Genomic DNA, 18,077 nt, shown 5'->3' with positions numbered 1-18,077 from the left:
ATGGCAATATAAGTGCGTGGGGCCACAGAAAGGTGGTATAAAATGAAGTATTATATGGGTCCATAGGTAGGTTGGCCACAAAGAAAGACATTATACTATGTGGGGAGCCATTAAGCTTAATAGTATAATCTACTGAATGACCCTAGTTGTGTGCAGCGATACATGTTGAATAGTCGCCCTAGAATCCCATCAGTGCTCCTGCTTTCAAGCTAAGCGGTCTTGGCTCTGACCTGCATGTCCTAGCAGACAGAACCACAGCAACACAGACCGCCACACAGTATTGTAGCCATGTGACATTATCACGTATACATCTGTAAACAGCTATTTAAGACAAGTATATACCGTATCCCATATTTTTAGGCACAAGTGTACTGGAAATCCAAGTGGTTTCCCCTTATTCTTACAACAAAGGCTGTAGATGCAGACATTTTGCAGCCATATCTATACTAAGAACACCCTTTTGTCATTTTACACCCTCCCTGCGTGCACAAAGCAATGAACACTGGGACGTCAGCTTTCAGCACAATCACTGGAGGTCTTCTGCCCCCTCATGGACACTAGTTACATGACAAGAAAAATGTGTTTCCGCTGAATCCAGTTATCCCCAGATCACACAAGTTTACTTAAAAACATCCCATGACACGCCATGTACAAATATAATGAAAAGCAGCACGATTTAGAAAACAATTATTTATTGGGTGCGGTCATATGAATTAAGGCACTTAAATAACAGCAAGGACATTCGGAACAGAATCAGACTGGGCATCCACATGCACACTGGGCTAGTATAAAAAAAAAAGAAATCTGACACATTGCAAGGTTGTCAGGGCAGATTTATCAACACTATCTTAATTTAGAAAATGAAATAGGCCAAATATATCAGTAACCCATTCTTGATGATACATTAAACCCATCTTAAAAGGTAATGAAATAAATGTTAACTGCTAATTTGCCTATAAAAAGATATATCTGGGCTCTATAGCACCTAGAACCTTGCATTGTATCATTTTAAAGATGGGAATCTTATCTTGTAAAACAGATCAGTATTGTGGTTTTGTGTACTACAGAATAAGAAATAAATGTAATGAATACATAGTTTGTATGAGACATTTATCTGCAGCTCACTTTCTCAACTATGTCTCAGATTTGTATCTTTAAAATGACCCTCAATGCATGGTGTTATAGAGCCCAAGATAACTGCATCTTAAATGACGCTCCGCCTACATCTGCATCTTTTCAGCTTATTTACATATTAATTTGGAGGTAATGTTTTGTAGGTAAATGGGTCTGTTTTTACATAAGATAAGGAAATCTAGAAAGGATATTTCATACCCTACCTGAGGGGGCTGGTAGTTTAGTGGGGAAAAAGTTGGTTATAGGTTTCCTTTAAGTTACAGTAATTTTTTTTGGCCTACTTTAAACCATTTTGTCCAAAAATGATAATATAATTTGGCATGTGATTAGCACTACCTGAAGGTGAGATACAACCAAAACACATCTTAACTTGGACTCCTCTCCAATGTGGTTTGGGAGTGTATTAACAAAACACCAAGAACTAGAGAAAAAGACATTACAAGGGGTGGACAGGAACTATACACGGGATAGGCCATCAGTTAGATGTATAAACATATGTGTTCTGGATGGAAGCTGTATGCACAGTGCCCCACTCATTCACTTCTAAGGGGGCTGGGGTTGTACTTGCAGTTTTTGGCCAGTACACAGAACATGGCGCCAACTGCTTCCTCTGGATAGGCCATCAATTATAATTCCTGGCTTCTTAATAAAAGTCAATGCAATGCTGTATTTCTATCAGATTTCGGTTCTATACTGTATTACAAATATTAGACATTATAAAGTCCACAAAACTGGAGACATACCAGATAATGTACCGATCATGAGAAAGACAACAGTAATATTACCAATGACTATGGATAGTCTTAAGACGACTGTGATTGGTTTGTGGAATAATTACCTTCTGATTATATTTCACACACTAATAAGGGTTGGCTAATCATAGGAAACTTTAAAAGAAATCTACCACTATAATACACTAAAATTAATCTAAACAAACTCACCCAACGTCCTCTTTACCTTGTTCCCGGTGGTGTTCTTCTTGGAGCTTGACAAAAAAGATTTATAAAAAGCATTCCGGAGCGCCAGTATGCAATGTTTGACGCTCTGGACTGCTAATTATTCACACATCTCGTCACCGCCCCCCCCCCCCATGTTGGCCAGGGAGGTGATGTCATGTAGGAGGTGTGAATAAATAGCAGCCATCGTGTCCTGGAGCTCCGGAATGCTTTTCACAAATCTTTTTTTCAGACGATCCAGATGTGTCACGCATGAAACCAGGTCCGGGATCAAGTTGAAGAGGACGTTAGGTGAGTATGTTTAGCTTAGTTTCAATGTATTATAGAGGTAGATTCCCTTCAACAGAGCCCTATTAGGGTGACCTTTATTAAACTTACTGAATATCAGTGGTTGGGAGTGGTTATGACAAGGCTGCATGCAGACAATAATGACTGCATGGCCCCCTCCATCTGCCAGAAGTAAGCAGGACATGAAGCGTCACAGGAGGTCCCGAGTTCTGCTGCCCGGGGGTCACATGACCGGCAGCTACTGGTGGCGAACTGGAAACGTTATCGGGGTAAGTACAATATGGACAACACTATTAGGGTATTTTACTTACCCTGTTAAAGTTTCCGATAAGTGCCCAACCCCTTTAACAATAAGCAGTGACCTGGAATCCCTTCAACAGATAACTACAATACAATGTTGTAAATCCTTCTCCCTGAAAAGTCATCCGTTCAGTAGATAAAAACAACATACAATATCTATTATACAGAATGATCTGACATATCCATAGAATTATTCTACTGTGAATGTAGGTGTGGTTTGTATAGGAGTTCAGAAAACTACCTTTTTCCTTACAACAGCCATTGGATGGGATCTCTGGTCCCCGTGCTCTATACATACGAGGATCCCAGAAGTAGATCCCATATTTATACTTTATTTATGGCATATGCTATAAAAGGATGTGATTGTGATTGGATGTGATTCTATGGATATTCCATATATGTCTAAGATGGAAAAACACCTTTGACAGGAGACTGGAAAGTACAAAATTCTACCAGAAGTATACAAACTAACCACCTCTTGCATGTAGAAAGTCACAGGAAATCTATAAGTCATAGCATATGTAAGCTGCAACCTTCAAGGGGGTCAATGACAAAAGGTTTTTTTTTTATTTTGTTGCTTGGTTCCTAGTAGAACCAGAAAAAAAAAGTGAATAATTAGATGTATGTAGGGCGTCCACACCCAAGTCAATGAATACAGCCAAGTCCTTCTTCTCCAAGAGCATCAGCCAAGTATTAGAAAAAGTCTTCCCTTGATGATTATTGCACGGCCGTATGTAATAATAATCAGCACCTTTTTTTCCCTAACAACTTAAAAAAAAATGCAATGGGCATAAAAACGCAACAAAACAAAAAAAAAAAGCTTCTCCTCAAATTATTATTCCAGAAATGTTCAAGTTCATTGCGGTAAGTGGGCGGGTTCTGTATTTCCTGAAAAAATACATCATAAAAAAAACCAAACAAAAACTTTTAAAAAATAAAATAAGAGAAAACATCATGGAAATTCCTAATCTGACGCTTTGATGTTTGCTGGTTCCAGTCGCACAGACGATCTGTGGAAATGTGTGTCCCTGATTCACAGATTGTGTAAGGCAGCAGTCCGCAGGATGAGGTCCGGATTAGTGTTATAATTCTGTTTTGCTTTTCAGGGAGTCTATAGGAGGGCCAAGCATGCCTTCTTTAGGGGCGTCAGCTTCTGGGCCGGTGGCGGGTTTTGGTGGGGTGTCAGCACTTAACTCCGTCTTATCACCTTCTGAAGCTTGTGTATCTACTTTCCTCTCTGATCCATTGCCTGGGAATATATTTGTTTCTTCTGGACTGAACAACATCTTTATCAAGTCATCTGCTTGAATTCGTTCCTAGAGAAAAAAAATATAAAAAAATCTGAATATCACCTAAATATCATGTACAAGGGCGCTAATTCTGATCTACAGGACCTCTCCTGAAAAGTTTCCTCTAGTATTCCTTACTCTAGATCAGGGCAAGATAACAGATTACTAGGGGGAATAACAGAGATAGGACACAATTTACCCCGTATATACTTGAGTATAAGACAACCAGAGTATAAGCCGAGGCCCATACACTATGGTGTATGGAGCTATATGAGGTGTCATTTTTTTCCAAAATGAGCTGACATTTGAGGACTGTTCGACATTTTGATCACTTTTTATTACATTTTTTATGTGATGTAAAATGGTGTAAAAGTAGCGTTTTGGACATTTGGGCGCTATTTTATATTATGGGGTTCAGCGTCGCCAATAACCGGTTTAATAGTTTCATAGATCGGGCATTTTGAGACGCAATGATACCTAACGTGTGCGTTAATTTTAAAGTTTCTTACAATTTATTTCAGTTCTAAGGAAAGGAGGGTTATTTGAATTTTTTCAGGTTTTTTTTTTTTTAACTTTTTTTTTATGGAAAACTTTATTTTAGACTCCCTAGTGCAGTGGTGGCGAACCCATGCACGCACTCTGATGCCTCAACTACTGCGGCAGGCTTACTGTAAATGTATCCCACAGACTGATGCTGGGAAACTGAACTTCTTGAAAAGGTCATTCTGCAGTTTTTTATGAGCTAACGATGCCATCTGATCACAGCTTACTAGAGCTTCAGCCGGCAGCAGCATGGAGCTGGCCACAGAGGTCAAAGGTTGTGTGTGGGAGGAGTCACTGACGCTTGACACTCACACAGCGGTTACGTCCAATAGCCGAAGACCTCCAATAGCCAAAGTAGAGGACTACTGCACAGTCCCAGTCTGCATGGTCCTGTTGATTGCCAGCTTAAAAGGAATCTGTCAAGGTGATGTGGGACGCTAAACCACCCCTGGGTCCTTATAAACCTGTGGTTTAGTTTCCCAAATCGCCCCCTACACGGTCACATAGGACCCGACAGGCCCTCTTTAAAGGACATTTACCACCAGGATCAATGATTGTAAACCAAGCACCCTGACATACAGGTGTCTGTCTCCTCTGGTAGGATCTGCTCTTCCTTTAGATTCTTATTCTCTGGTTTTAACAAAAAAGGGATTTTAAAATTATACTAATGAGCCTGAGGGGCTCCGGGCTCCGCAGGTTTTAATAGAGCCGAAGCCGCTCGGGTTCATTTGCATAATATTTTAAGTCTTTAAATTCTTAAACAACAGCAAGAGGGGTCACAAACCAGCATGTCAGTGTGCTTGGTTTACAATCCTTCATCCTGGTGGTAGATGTCCTTTTATTTACCATTAAAGGAAATCTACCATCAAAATCAAGCATGACAAAGGAGCACTTACTCATAAAAACCAGGCACCATTACCACAGTCGCGATGCCTGGATCTGTCAGTAAGTGCTCCTGGTTTATCATGCATGATTGTGAAGGTATATTTCCTTTAATATTGAAGTAAATCAACCACTTAATTTCACCTCTAGAAAGTTCCACTACTGCTTTGTAGAGGCGAATATTGACATTGCAGCCATACCTTTACACTGGTGATCAGCGGGCTCCTTTGTTCTAAAACTTTATTTTATATGTAGGAAATATAATGTATGTAAATGAGGCAAGAAGTTCTTTGGGGGGCAGCGTCTGACTGTCTCTGGCTTCACGCACCCCGCAGCAGTTCTATCCCGCCTTCTGTCTCTTCTTCTGACTCTGCCCCTAGTAGGAAACGTTGTCCAACTCTCTGGAAATCTTACCCTTCACTTGAACAGCTGTGAGGCAAGAAGTCCAGTGAGTCAGATGATGTGATGTCCTAGGGGCAGCGCTGGAAAAGCTGGGGTAGATGTGCTGCGTTAAGCCAATGTGCAGAGGGATTTATTGTGTGCTACCTCTTTATGACAACCTCACCCTGCAGGTTGCCCTTGTTATACCAAGCAGATCCAATATCTTAGTCCTGATCAGCACCTGATCGCGAGAGCAGACAATTCTATGCAAGGCCCTGTCTGGCGTTTAATTGCCCTTTAACGTATGGCAGGAATTGGCGCAGTCTACAGCTAGTACAGCTGTGCAGGGTGGGACCTATCACAGCCCAGGAATCTCTGTCTACACTTGGCGTGGAGGGTGGTGCAAAATATAATATGCCAGTACAAGATAAATACCCCCTACATTTGTCATGTTTTGGAGACAAATTCCTTTTAAAGAGTCAGTAAAAAATGAGCTTGGTGGGCAGCCCTTCAGTGTAAAGGAAGTGGCTCTGAGGCGGTCATCTTGAGGCCATCTTGCCTAAAGGTGTGCATAGGCAGGCTGGTAGTTGCAAATAGCGCCCTCTCTAGGTTAGGAGCTGTTAGGGGGAGTCATGAACCCTCTAGGACAGTGGTGGCGAACCTATGGCACGGGTGCCAGGGGTGGCACTCGGAGACCTCCCAGTGGGCACTCGGGCTGTTTCCCAGGCACAGAGTTTGCCAGACATGGCAAACTATAGTCTCAGACAGTCTGTGTTATTTTAGAGAGACCCATCTTGGGCTGCCTGGGACTGTAGGAATAGTGAGAAGATGTGGTTAGGGTTGGTTTAGAGCTAATAGAGAACTTGCTCCAGGCTCTCACGATTCTTCCTGTTCAGGGGGCCCTACCGTCTTTGAACGGTATTAGGGCACTCAGGCAGCTATGTTGACACTTTGGGAAAAGTTAGTGGGTTTTGGGTCACATTTTGGGCACATGACCTCTAAAAAGTTTGCCATCACTGCTCTAGGAAGTTTCTAGAATTAGGATGTTGTGTAATTGCAGCTGTAGCTACTGTCTGGCAAGGCAACAGTTAAATTGTGATATGTAATTATCCAATGATGTTTCTTTTATGGAAGCTGGAAGGTGATTGGAGAGGTGCTACGACCTGACCAGGGGAGTATATAAACCCCTGCTGGGCGGAAAACATGGTCAGTGTTAAATCTCATTTCTTAAAGGTTAAAGGGGTTTTCCCTTTAAGTTAGGCCTATCCACGGGATAGGGCCTAACTTGCTGATCAGTGGGTGTCTCAGTGCAGAGACCCCCGCAGATTGCGAGAACGAGGCGTTCGACTGACCCCTCGCCACTCCTCAGACTAATGGAGCAAACGGCTGCGCATGACCATTCTGCTCCATTAATCTCTATGGAGCTGACGGAGATGGCCGAGCGCCGCAGCAAGTTAGGCCCTATCCAGTGGATAGGGCCTAACTTGCCTTCATGGGAAAACCCCTTTAACCCTTAATCTGCAAACAGCACCAGACCTCAAGGTCTGTCTGCCACATTCAGCATCCTCATCTCAGGAAATTCAAGTGCCTTAGGTTTACTGCCTAGCACCCAGGTCCAGACACTAAAGCCCAGAACTGCAGCTCCACCATCCAGACTCAGCTCCACCTGCAACAGCCCAGCCTGCATCTACTATCAGGCTGCGTGTAACTTTCCTGTGGACCGGCTCTCCATGACTCTTCCAGCTTAAGAAGCTGCTGTTGCCCATTTAGGCCGTTGCCTGCTGTTCAATAAAGAACTGTAAGTTGATTTGCACAACGTTGCCTCTGTATAATCCCTGGATATGGCTGCTTACCACCACGGGCTTCCCCATCCATTACCCAGGGATTAATCCTACAGACACCTCAGGGGTTGCTCCACGGAGAAACTGTTGCATTAGTCTCTCCTCCCATATTTCTTGCACACACCACCTGCTGGACACCTGCCAGGACAGCCCTCCGGTCACCATACTAAGCACAGTGACCACAGCATGCCCAAGGCCGCACTAGCCAGCCACTCCGGCGGTATTCTAGGCTCCGGCTGCCTCCAGGCTACAAAGAAAATGCTAGGCCCCGTTGGAGGATGTTGCACATGTTATCTTAGGTTCTTCACACTAGTGTTACTTACTCTCTCATTATGCCTGGGATCCAGGGTAAACCACAATGCCACTGCACATCTCTGGCCTTTAGTGACAGCTTTCACACCATGAGGATTTTCGGCCCCCGATGAGAACCCGACCATCCGGCCACACTGTGGCTTTACCTCGGCCTACAGAAAGAGGGGAAAGTAGTGTGATGTATAATCTAAAAAAGATGTTTCCTTTTAAGGAAATCTACCATGAAAATTCAACATGATTAACCTGGGACACTTACTCATAGATTAAGGCACAGACTGTGGTAATCTTCTTATATTTGCTATTCATTGCCTCCTTCCTTCTAAAATCAACTATTATAACTATTCTAATGAGACTGGTGGGACTTTCCAGAGCCCCTCAGGGCTGCAGTTTCACAGGCTCTTACAATGAGCAGAGCAGGTCTTCCCTCCCCCTGCATTTCCTGCTGCTGTTAGATTACACAGGTAGCAAGGGGTTGGGTGAGACAAGTTCTGCTCATTGTAACAGAATGTGAATCTGCAGCACTGAGGGGTTCTGCAGATAAAAGTTGATTTTAGAAGGAAGGAGACCATGGATAACAAATATACGAAGATTACCACAGTCACAGTGCCTGGGTCTATGAGTAAATGTCCCTGGTTTACCAATCTAGATTTCCTTTAAAACATTTCAATATTCAGTATGAACAGGTTTGGCCTGTCAGTCATATTAAGTGACAAAAGTTTCTTTGGTGCACCACTGGTGGAAGAACTGCATATATGCAGTAATACTTACTGTGACTGTTTTTGCATCCAGTTCTGTGAAATAAAAATGTCCTCCTTCAAAGTCCCCATTTAAATATAATATGGCACTGAAAGAACAAAAAAAATGGTTAACATTTTTTTTTCAAAAGTTGTCCAGCCACCATGTCCTCTTGTCCTTGTCACCCCCTAAGAACTAAGTTGAGAAAAGGGGAGGAGAGAGCAGGGACTATGCATTTGTATATAACCTGGGTGACTGAAGAACCAGGAAAACCGAATATTTTCTGCCCCAGAGTTACTAGTGTATATCATTTCACATTTAACAACCAAAAAAAAGTGTCTGGTTTTATGCCTAGGAAAGAGTTTACCAGCTATTGACCCCAAAAGTCAAAACAGATTTATAGCAGTTCTGCTTCACAGTGCGGCTACTCCACACCCGGCAGCCTTTTTATGCAATTTGCATACATACAAGATAAACTTTTTATCAAGATATTGTCCATTCAAGATTTTAAAATAAAAAGTATAGGACTATTAGGTAGATTCATGATGGTAGGTTTTCTGTGCTCACTGCATCTTATATTTCAGCTCAGTGAAGAGACGTGGTGGGCTAGAACAGCCTATGGTCATACATTTTTTACCTATATGGTCACATGGTTTCCTTGTTAGAAGCTCAACATGATTGCTTCTGTTACTGGGCAGGTCATATATCAGCTAGAATTTGTCTCTACATGTCAATTTAGCCCTAGGAAAATCTCTTCTTTTACACTGTCTCTAAAATACAATTAATAGTTCAGCTCTGCCTTATATTATCTCTCCAAAGACATGCAGCGACAGGCCGAAAAACCTAGACACCCATGGGAGGAGACAGACGTAACCCAGCATGGAGATAGTCTGTTGTCTCCATGTTTGGTGGATTTTCCCCTGATATGCCGCTCCAATAACATACTGGTAAGTAAATTGTTACTACTGCATAAGAGAGGGAAATAAAATTGTGCACATTAAGAGTAAGGAATAATGTAAATGACAATCTCTGTACATAATTATGAAGGCTCAATACAAGCTGCAGGATATGAATAGAACTGGATGAAGAATTACCTGTAATCGCGGAAGGTATATGCGGGGTGTTCCTTTATACACACCAGCGCTTCAGCATTCAGAATACAGTTATCCACATGTACAGGGTGGCTCAAATCTTTCCTCTCGGTTTGTTTTTCTATAAATACAATGTAATAAATCAGTATATAGTAGATAGTGATATTGTTATGTGATCATTAGGTTATAGCATACTACCATTACACCACAGGGGAAAACTACCCTTCATAGCAAGGCTTTAGGATGGAGCTATGGCTCAGTCACTTCTACTAAATTGACCTCTCCCTTCATTTAAAAAGGGCACATGGGACGCTTGTTCTCCAGATGATTGGGCACCCCAGCAGTCAGATCCCACCCTTCAGACCGTAGTCCCCCATCACCTGAATGCCACTTTAAGTTCCAATGGACCAGCATCAAACTAGTGACAAGATCAATGGCTGCTGGATATAGCCCCAGAATATCCTCTAGTCTGGTATAATGGATACTAAACAATCAGAACGCTACATCACTGACCTAATCTAAAGTGAAACCTCACCTTCGATGGCAGTGCGGCAGACCAGGTGAGAATAAGAAAAGTACAAGGTGGAATCCAGACGGAAATAGGACTCTACCAGGCGCCTCACTTTCTCTGTTACATTGTAGTAGAGGTGAGCACTCCTCAGGGGCACTTTTCCTTCTTGCCCCAGCTAAAAAAACATTCACAAAATGTTATAAAAACAAATCAAGATTGACAAAAGTCATATTGTGGCTTCCAACAGGGGGCATGATATTATATAATTTACCTTCAGTGCTTTATATACTGTCACTCCATAAAACTTCTCATTCGGAGTATGAGGGGAAGTTGTGCCCCTATATCCATCACCTCCTGTGGCTGCGGCCTATGACAAAACAAGTTGTAGATATTTTTTTCTTCATATAATTCATGCTCAGTCTTGGTATTGTGCTTTATAGTGACACTTACATTAGTAAGTCGTAAAAGTTCCCGACATTCGTCTTCAGAGATGACCCCGTCAGTCACCACCCTTTGTGATCCATTGAGGGTCTTTGAGTTCATCACTACACTGACTTCATCAAATAAAACTGGACCACCTATGGAGAGCGACCCCACATCATTGAAGATACCGATAAAGAGTACAAAGTTATGAAAGTTACTATCCTGTACTAGATTTACTGTTCTTGTTCATCTCATGATATTCCCATTCAGTTTTTTTTATAACTAGGAATACTATGGTGGCATCTTACCTTCTTTTACATTTCTTGATAAATCAAACGACTCCTTAGTCTTCTCTTCCACCAGATTCTCAATCTCCTTCATCAAGTTACCAATCTCCTCAGATATCCTAGCAGCAGTTTCTCGTTCCACCCTAGAAGGGGAATATATAACAAAATATTATGTTTTTTTGATATTCTCTTGCATTACCAGCAGTATGCTGGAACCATATAAGGAAATCATATATATGTCTAGTTATCAAGTATCCAATCTTACTTTTGCTTTTCTCTCAGTCTTTTAGGTACAACACTTTCTGGCGTCCATGTATCCTAGGAAAAGCACATTACTGTATTACAGAATATTCTTGGTGATATAAAAATGATAGATGCAAAACAATCCACCTGAATTCATCCTTCAGGGGCCTTTACCTTACAACAACAACTTGTATACAGTAGGTTTTATTATTTTCTATGGCATGAAAGAAGCCTTAGGCTAGTACTAAGTGATGCCATTATTCACCATGTGTGGCTATAGGATAAAAGATTGATCTTATCTCAGTATCAATCTACAATTCATCCCTTTAATGCGGCATGTCAAATGTTGTGCATGTGATGAAATTTGGTGAAGAACCAATTCCATAGTGGGGGGGGGGGGGGGGGATTTATTAATTCTGTCGCAACCTCGACAGTCGGCATCTGAGATCCGACGACAGAAAGCATAGCCCGATGTATTAAAGTAGCACACAACTGTAAGTAATTAATGCGTAGACGGAACTAATCAGTCAGGCGCTATAAAAATGCTGACACATATGATATGTGCGCCAAAATCTTATATGGGCTGTGCCTGCTTTTCTTTTAGACCATTTTTTCCTGGTCTGTTGTGTGCCAAAAATTTTGCCTAAAAAAGCCGACAAACTCATCATAAATGTAGCAGATGATGTGGAAAATATAGACCACGCCCACTTGCTTAAAAAAAAGACAGACGAGTCGAGATAGTTGGAAACATCCGTTTTTTTCTAGCGCAAACGCATGATAAAAAATCTGCAACACTTTTGCGCCAAAAAAAATGAGTTCCCGTAACTTTTTTGCCGCATATACGATAATACATCTGCCCCATTGTATATCTACTTACAGGATCCACAAAGGGAATGCCAAAGACGTCATAAGCAAAATAAAGCAGCTCCTTCTCCAGAAGACTTCTCTTAATGTAAGTCTGGACATTCTAGAAAAGGGAGACCACATACCCTTTATAGCATTGTTACAATCATAACAAAAAATTGATACAATAATACCATTAAAGTCAGAGCTAGTATGGACTATCCCTAAGGGACAATTTAAAGGGACATTTTTTTTTTTTTTTTCATTAAATGCTTAGATTACCCATCGGATGAAAAGTCTGCCGCATGTTATCATCATAGGGTTAATGGGTCAATAAACATATATTGAGAAATACAGAATACAACATATAGATCTATACAATAACAGAGCAATAATGAATGGTCATAAGGTTTAATAATGTATCTCCAGTTTCCTCTTCACTCACCTCTCTGGGCTGAATCAAAACTGCACTTTCCTCCCCCAGGACAGCAGTATAATAGGCTAAATTTTGGTTCATAACCTCATCATTGGGATGGAAGAGCAGGTAGGTTTTGGTACACTCTATTGCTTTTGTATAGTTCTCAGCTGAAAAAAGTAGAGATGTCAATGTAGAGGGTTTGCAATCCTTAACAGAAAGAGAAACCAGTTTCTAGTTTCAAACTTGCCCGATATTTGTCTATCCCCATAATACATGTGCCACACAAGCCACTTACAATAGCTCAAAAAGCAAGAATGATTTGTACCTCAAACCTACAAAAAGTACCAAAGATAACATATAGTAGGAAAAGGACAAAAATGCAATATTAAATATTTACAACAGGTTATAAAACATAAATGGATAACGGAATTGTATTGCACACAGATCTTTTACATGCTGGAATTGTAGTTAACTAATGAGAAACTGCGTTCTCAACTTTGATCTGTTCCTTGTCACTAATAAAGGAAATTATTTAAAAGAATGGATACGGAATTAAAGAATAAATGTCGGAAGAGGAGTGGGCAGAGGTAGCGGGCTCTCCTAGTAATCTATCGAATGTTGCATAGAAGAGATTGCAATTGTTTTTACTAAATAGGATACATACGACGCCTTTCTTGCTTTTGGAAGATGGGGTGGGATATAATTCTGTATTTGTATCAGTATATACTGTTCAATATCTTGCTTTATATGGTCTTTATATACTGGACATTTACACAATCAAGGCAAAAATAAAAGTTATCTGATTAAAAAATACATGGGAATGTGGGCAAGCTGTTAATACAACAGATGGCACATGTTAAAGGAAACCTACCATTTAGAATGGTAGGGGTAAGCTGTATGTACCGAGCACCAGCTCAGGATGAGCTGGTGCCGGTACTTACTTTCGTTAGTGTTATAAACCGCGGTATCGCGATTTTAACACTTTTTAAACTTTAGAGCAGAAGAGGCTTCGGCGCTGCGTGCGCACGATCGTACATAGGAAACAGCGGAGATGTTGCGCGCGCACGGTCGAGCGCAGCGCCGAAGCCTCTTCTGCTCTAAAGTTTAAAAAGTGTTAAAACCGCGATACAGCGGTTTATAACACTAACGAAAGTAAGTACCGGCCCCAGCGCACCCTGAGCTGGTGCTCGGTACTTACAGCTTACCCCGACCATTCTAAATGGTAAGTTTCCTTTAAAAAAAACCATTTGTGTGACGGAAGAGGGAAACAACAAAACCAGGAACACTGTTCTGTCACATTTATGGCAAAGGCAATATGACAAGCAGTTTTGTGAAATAGTTATACAGACTCTACATCACAAAAATGCTAAGGAAATTTTGAATCAAACATTATGACCAAGTTAAATTTAGAATTTGGTAAGAAATGAAAAATAATAATAAAAAATTGTCAGTGGTATTCTATCATCAGTGGAAAAATCACTGGAAATCAGTGGAAATCTATCATCAAAATCCATCATGATAAACCAGGGACCACAACTGTGGAAACATTTTAATATTACTTATGCACGGCCTCCTTCCTTCTAAAGTAAACTTCCCCCCTCCAACTGTGTGAGATTACAGAAAACAGGGAGAGGGTAGACAGTGTAACAGCCTGTGAAGCAGGGTCTCTGGTAACACCCTCCCCAGAGCCCTTCAGGCTTACCATAATTTTAAAAGTCGATTTTAGAAGGAAGGAGGCCATGGATACCAAATATAAGAAGATTACCACAGTCACGGTGCCTAGATCTATGAGTCAGTGTCTCTGGTTTATCATGCCAGATTTGGATGGTAAATTTCCTTTAAGATAATGTAAGATAATGTAACTTTCCACAAAAAATCCCAAGCAAATGATGGGAAACATAACAACTGTAATGCTACTTACTGTTATAATAGGCAAATTGGAGGTAATTGAGATGTGATGCCAGGAAATCTTCTATGGGCTTCTCTTTGCCTGGTTGTGTGGCCAGTTCTGACACACAGCTTTGCCTGCAGTTCATCACTTGCATATAATGGTCTGGAAAACACAAGGCATTATGGTAAGAGGCAATATTATCCCAAAATCACATTTTATAATTTAGTACCGCGTGCCGGTGAAGATTTTGGCCACATTTGATATGGTTTAGACTATTTTAAAACAGTTTTTCGACTCATCTGAATAGGGGTGCGGCCTTGGGAAAAAGGAGCAGGGCCTAGCCAGAAAAATTCAGCCGTGCGCCACAAAATTGTACCGCCAAATAGACCGTCTAATAGCTGATCTAAAGTCCAACTCCACATCATCAAGCATGTTGGTGCAGAATACGATGGGGAGTCGGGCTCTGCACTGGAGTATTCCACAACAGTTTTAACAACTCTCCGACCTCAATGCTCTTTTGCCTACATATGGATGGGTTGTGGTCAATGAGGATTAAACATGTAAACACTTACTATCCCTTTTAATAAGGCCCTATTCACATGGCAGTAATTGTGGGCATGATCTGGCTGCACAAATCGCCACAATACAAGTCTATAGCACTTGGTCACGGATCAGTAAGCACAAGTTACCTCACCGCACCGTAACCAAACTGTTTATAGGGCATGTCCTATTTTTCCTGATTTGCGGCCTGGCCTTCAATTGAGCACTCGCCCCCCCCCCCCCTTCTCTTTCCCGTGTGGGCAAGCGTGACACCATTGTGAAAGCACACGGCTGTGAGAATAAGGTCCAAGTCTTACATCCATATCAGTTTCTGGACTAGCTAGATGATGAATGAATGTGGCAAACCTTACATCTCACAGCAACAATGACATTTAAGTTGACATTTGGGCCCCAGAAGTCTTCGTTATAACTCATTCACCTGTAATACTCTGGAACAAATCTGCAGTGTAATCTAGATAGTTATAGCCATCGTAATCATACGGTCCTTCACAAAGGCTGCGGCATTCACCATCTGCAATGAAATATTCCTCCAAGGCCTTTTCGAAGTAAGGAATGGAACTTCCAAACTCCTCATCTGTGTAATAACTCACTCCAAGACGATATTCTTGCTGAAGAGAAAAAAACAGAAGATTGTTACAAGACATATTGTGTGAAGGGGCTGTACAAGATTAGAATATTAGAAACAGCACCACATTTGTTCACAAGTGGTGTACAGTATTGCTACTTATCCTTTTCAATGCCTTTGACAAGTGATTTATTCAGGGGAAACTGCCATGTTTATCTAAGGCCATAACCGGCTTCATGTTTTGCAATATACTTTCTGTATCAATTCCTCATGTTTTTCTAGATCTCTGTTTGCTGTCAATCTATAGAAAGCTTCTCTGTTTACTCCAGTGGATAGAAATCTGTCCATGTGATGTGATGGAGGTTCAGGTGCACAAGCTGTTATTATCACACATCTCCTATTACTCTCTGTGATAATAACGGCTCGCACATCTGCACCTCCATCACATCACATGGACAGATTTCTATCCACTGGAAGTAAACAAAGAAGCTTTCTATAATAGCACAGCAAGCAGAGATTTAGAAAAACCATAAGGAATTGATACAGAAAGTATATTGCAAAATTGGATATCTTTTCCTTTTCAATTATTTGCTGAAAGGGACATCCCCTTTAAGTTATATCCTATCTACAGGGGTAAACTAGCAGATTATGAGGGTGCGGCTGCTGGGAACCCCACCAATAACAAGAACAGGACCCCTAGAAAGCCAGATAATGGGAGTCCTGTTCTCTTTAATGGAGCAGTGGAGCAGCAGGACCATCCAGGTGTGCCCTAGTGCTCCATTTAGTTGTATGGGAATGACAAAAATAGCTGAGCACAGAGTTCAACTATCTTTGACCACTTCCTAAATGTTCCACTGCTCCAGCCTCTGGTGATGTGTATGGGTTCCAACAGTTAGACCCTGGCCAATCAGCTGGTTATTCTGTGGATAGCGAAAAAGGAAATCGACCATCAAAAATGAAGCATGATAAACTAGAGGCACTTATGCAAAGATCCAGACCCTGTGGCTTCAGTAATCTTGTTATATTTGTTATCCATGGCCTCCTTTCTTCTAAAATCAACTTTAAAAAATGATACTAATGAGCCTGAGGGGCTCCTGGGGGTGTTATCAGAGCCCCTCCATGCTGAAGCAAAACAGGCTGTTACACTGTCTCTCCCTAAGCAATCCCCCCCCCCATGTCTGATGTAATCTCACAGCAGCTGAGGAGGTTTCAGCACACAGTGCTCCTTGCACACTGGAACAGACTGTAGCACACCCCCAGGAGCTCATTAGTATTATTTTGAAAGTTGATTTTAGAAGGCAGAGGGCCATTCAAAACAAATATAAGACACAGTCACAATGCCTGGATCTATGAGTAAGTGTCCTTGAATTATCATACTTGATTTTGATGGCAGTTTAAAACGATAGCATCTTTTATACTGAACATACAATTTTTGGATTGCTTTCTTGCTTTTGGTTTTTGAATGCATTCTGTATTTTTTTTGTGTAATTTGTAGATTGCATATTTCATCCAGTGAAGAACCATACTGAAATATTATAAAAATAATTAGGGCTTGTACGGCAGTTTTGTGGAGTATAAGCCCTGAAATAATCACAATTCCTTGCCAAATGCCAGGCGTTGAAGGGTGTGAAGGGGACGTGGCCACCAGCAGAGTGGGTAGAAGCGGGTCATTCCTGTCCCACACCTGCACAATGTTCGCCGGTAATAGCGCAATCCTACACCATGCAAGGCCTGGCATAGAATTGTATGCAAGCAAGCACAACAGCCGCAGGATACATCAGGAATATGTAAGTACGGTTAAAGAGTAACTGTAAAGTCTTTTTTCCACAAATCAATAGCACTTGGGATGTAAAACAACTTTACTTATTATCTTTGTTACCTACATGCAGCAGTTTCTTTGCTATACACCTCAGATGCTGCAGTAGCTCCTTCCTCCGCCCGTGATGACAAGCACTGTGAATCCCTAGTCTGGGAAGGGAGGGGCTGCTGCTCCCTGCTCACAGAGGAGGAGGTCATGTGACAATGCTCTCTGTGCATGTAGCATATCTGAATGTGTTCAGGACTGTGAATACAGATGTCTAGTGCACAGAATAGTGAGGTACAAGATCTCCCCTGTTCCCCATCAGTTCCTTTATTCTTTTTCCTCTCTTCGCCTCGTGCTGCAGCCCTTCCCCTACCTTGCAGTTCGCATTTTGTGAACTGTGCAGAGAAGCAATTATCCCTTAGTGCTCACACAGCACAGACACTTCATATAACTACACACTGCATGTAACTGGTTTACTTATGATCTCTACTACTTATTACTTATTCCATCCTCTATGTGATGGAAGCTGCCAGGCTATTCACCATATACATCCTGTATGTGCACTGTGCAGTGTTCAGTGGATTTATTTGTGGGAAACTAAATGGATTTAATGCTTAATTACTTTGGGTGAGAACACAAGGCATCATGGGATCTGTGGGCAAGCTAACTGGCCTCAGCCTGAGGGCATAGACTGACAGACATCTGCCCACTTCACCTCTGATAAGAAAGATTTTTGTCACTTTCAGAACAGAAAATGCCATAACTTTGGAAAGAAAAGG

At 41.5% G+C, this 18,077-nt stretch overlaps 1 protein-coding gene across 1 annotated transcript in view; it reads right to left on the bottom strand.

Annotated features, from left to right (window-relative positions):
- Positions 1-701: 701 nt before the first annotated feature.
- The window catches only part of P3H1 (prolyl 3-hydroxylase 1), a 29,507-nt gene continuing 12,131 nt past the window's right edge, over positions 702-18,077 (bottom strand). The window contains exons 3-15 of the mRNA XM_072156113.1: positions 15,348-15,537; positions 14,399-14,530; positions 12,505-12,644; positions 12,094-12,183; positions 11,239-11,291; positions 10,995-11,116; positions 10,714-10,841; positions 10,535-10,630; positions 10,288-10,438; positions 9,756-9,873; positions 8,695-8,770; positions 7,938-8,078; positions 702-3,994 (exon numbers count right to left, since the gene is read on the bottom strand). Of these exons, the coding sequence (XP_072012214.1) occupies positions 3,761-3,994; positions 7,938-8,078; positions 8,695-8,770; positions 9,756-9,873; positions 10,288-10,438; positions 10,535-10,630; positions 10,714-10,841; positions 10,995-11,116; positions 11,239-11,291; positions 12,094-12,183; positions 12,505-12,644; positions 14,399-14,530; positions 15,348-15,537 (1,671 nt within the window). The 3' untranslated portion in view covers positions 702-3,760. The remainder of the gene's footprint in view (positions 3,995-7,937; positions 8,079-8,694; positions 8,771-9,755; positions 9,874-10,287; positions 10,439-10,534; positions 10,631-10,713; positions 10,842-10,994; positions 11,117-11,238; positions 11,292-12,093; positions 12,184-12,504; positions 12,645-14,398; positions 14,531-15,347; positions 15,538-18,077) is intronic.

This window comes from Engystomops pustulosus, chromosome 6 (assembly GCF_040894005.1).
Source record: "Engystomops pustulosus chromosome 6, aEngPut4.maternal, whole genome shotgun sequence".
NCBI lineage: Eukaryota > Metazoa > Chordata > Amphibia > Anura > Leptodactylidae > Engystomops > Engystomops pustulosus.
This window is presented reverse-complemented; position numbering and strand designations above follow the sequence as displayed.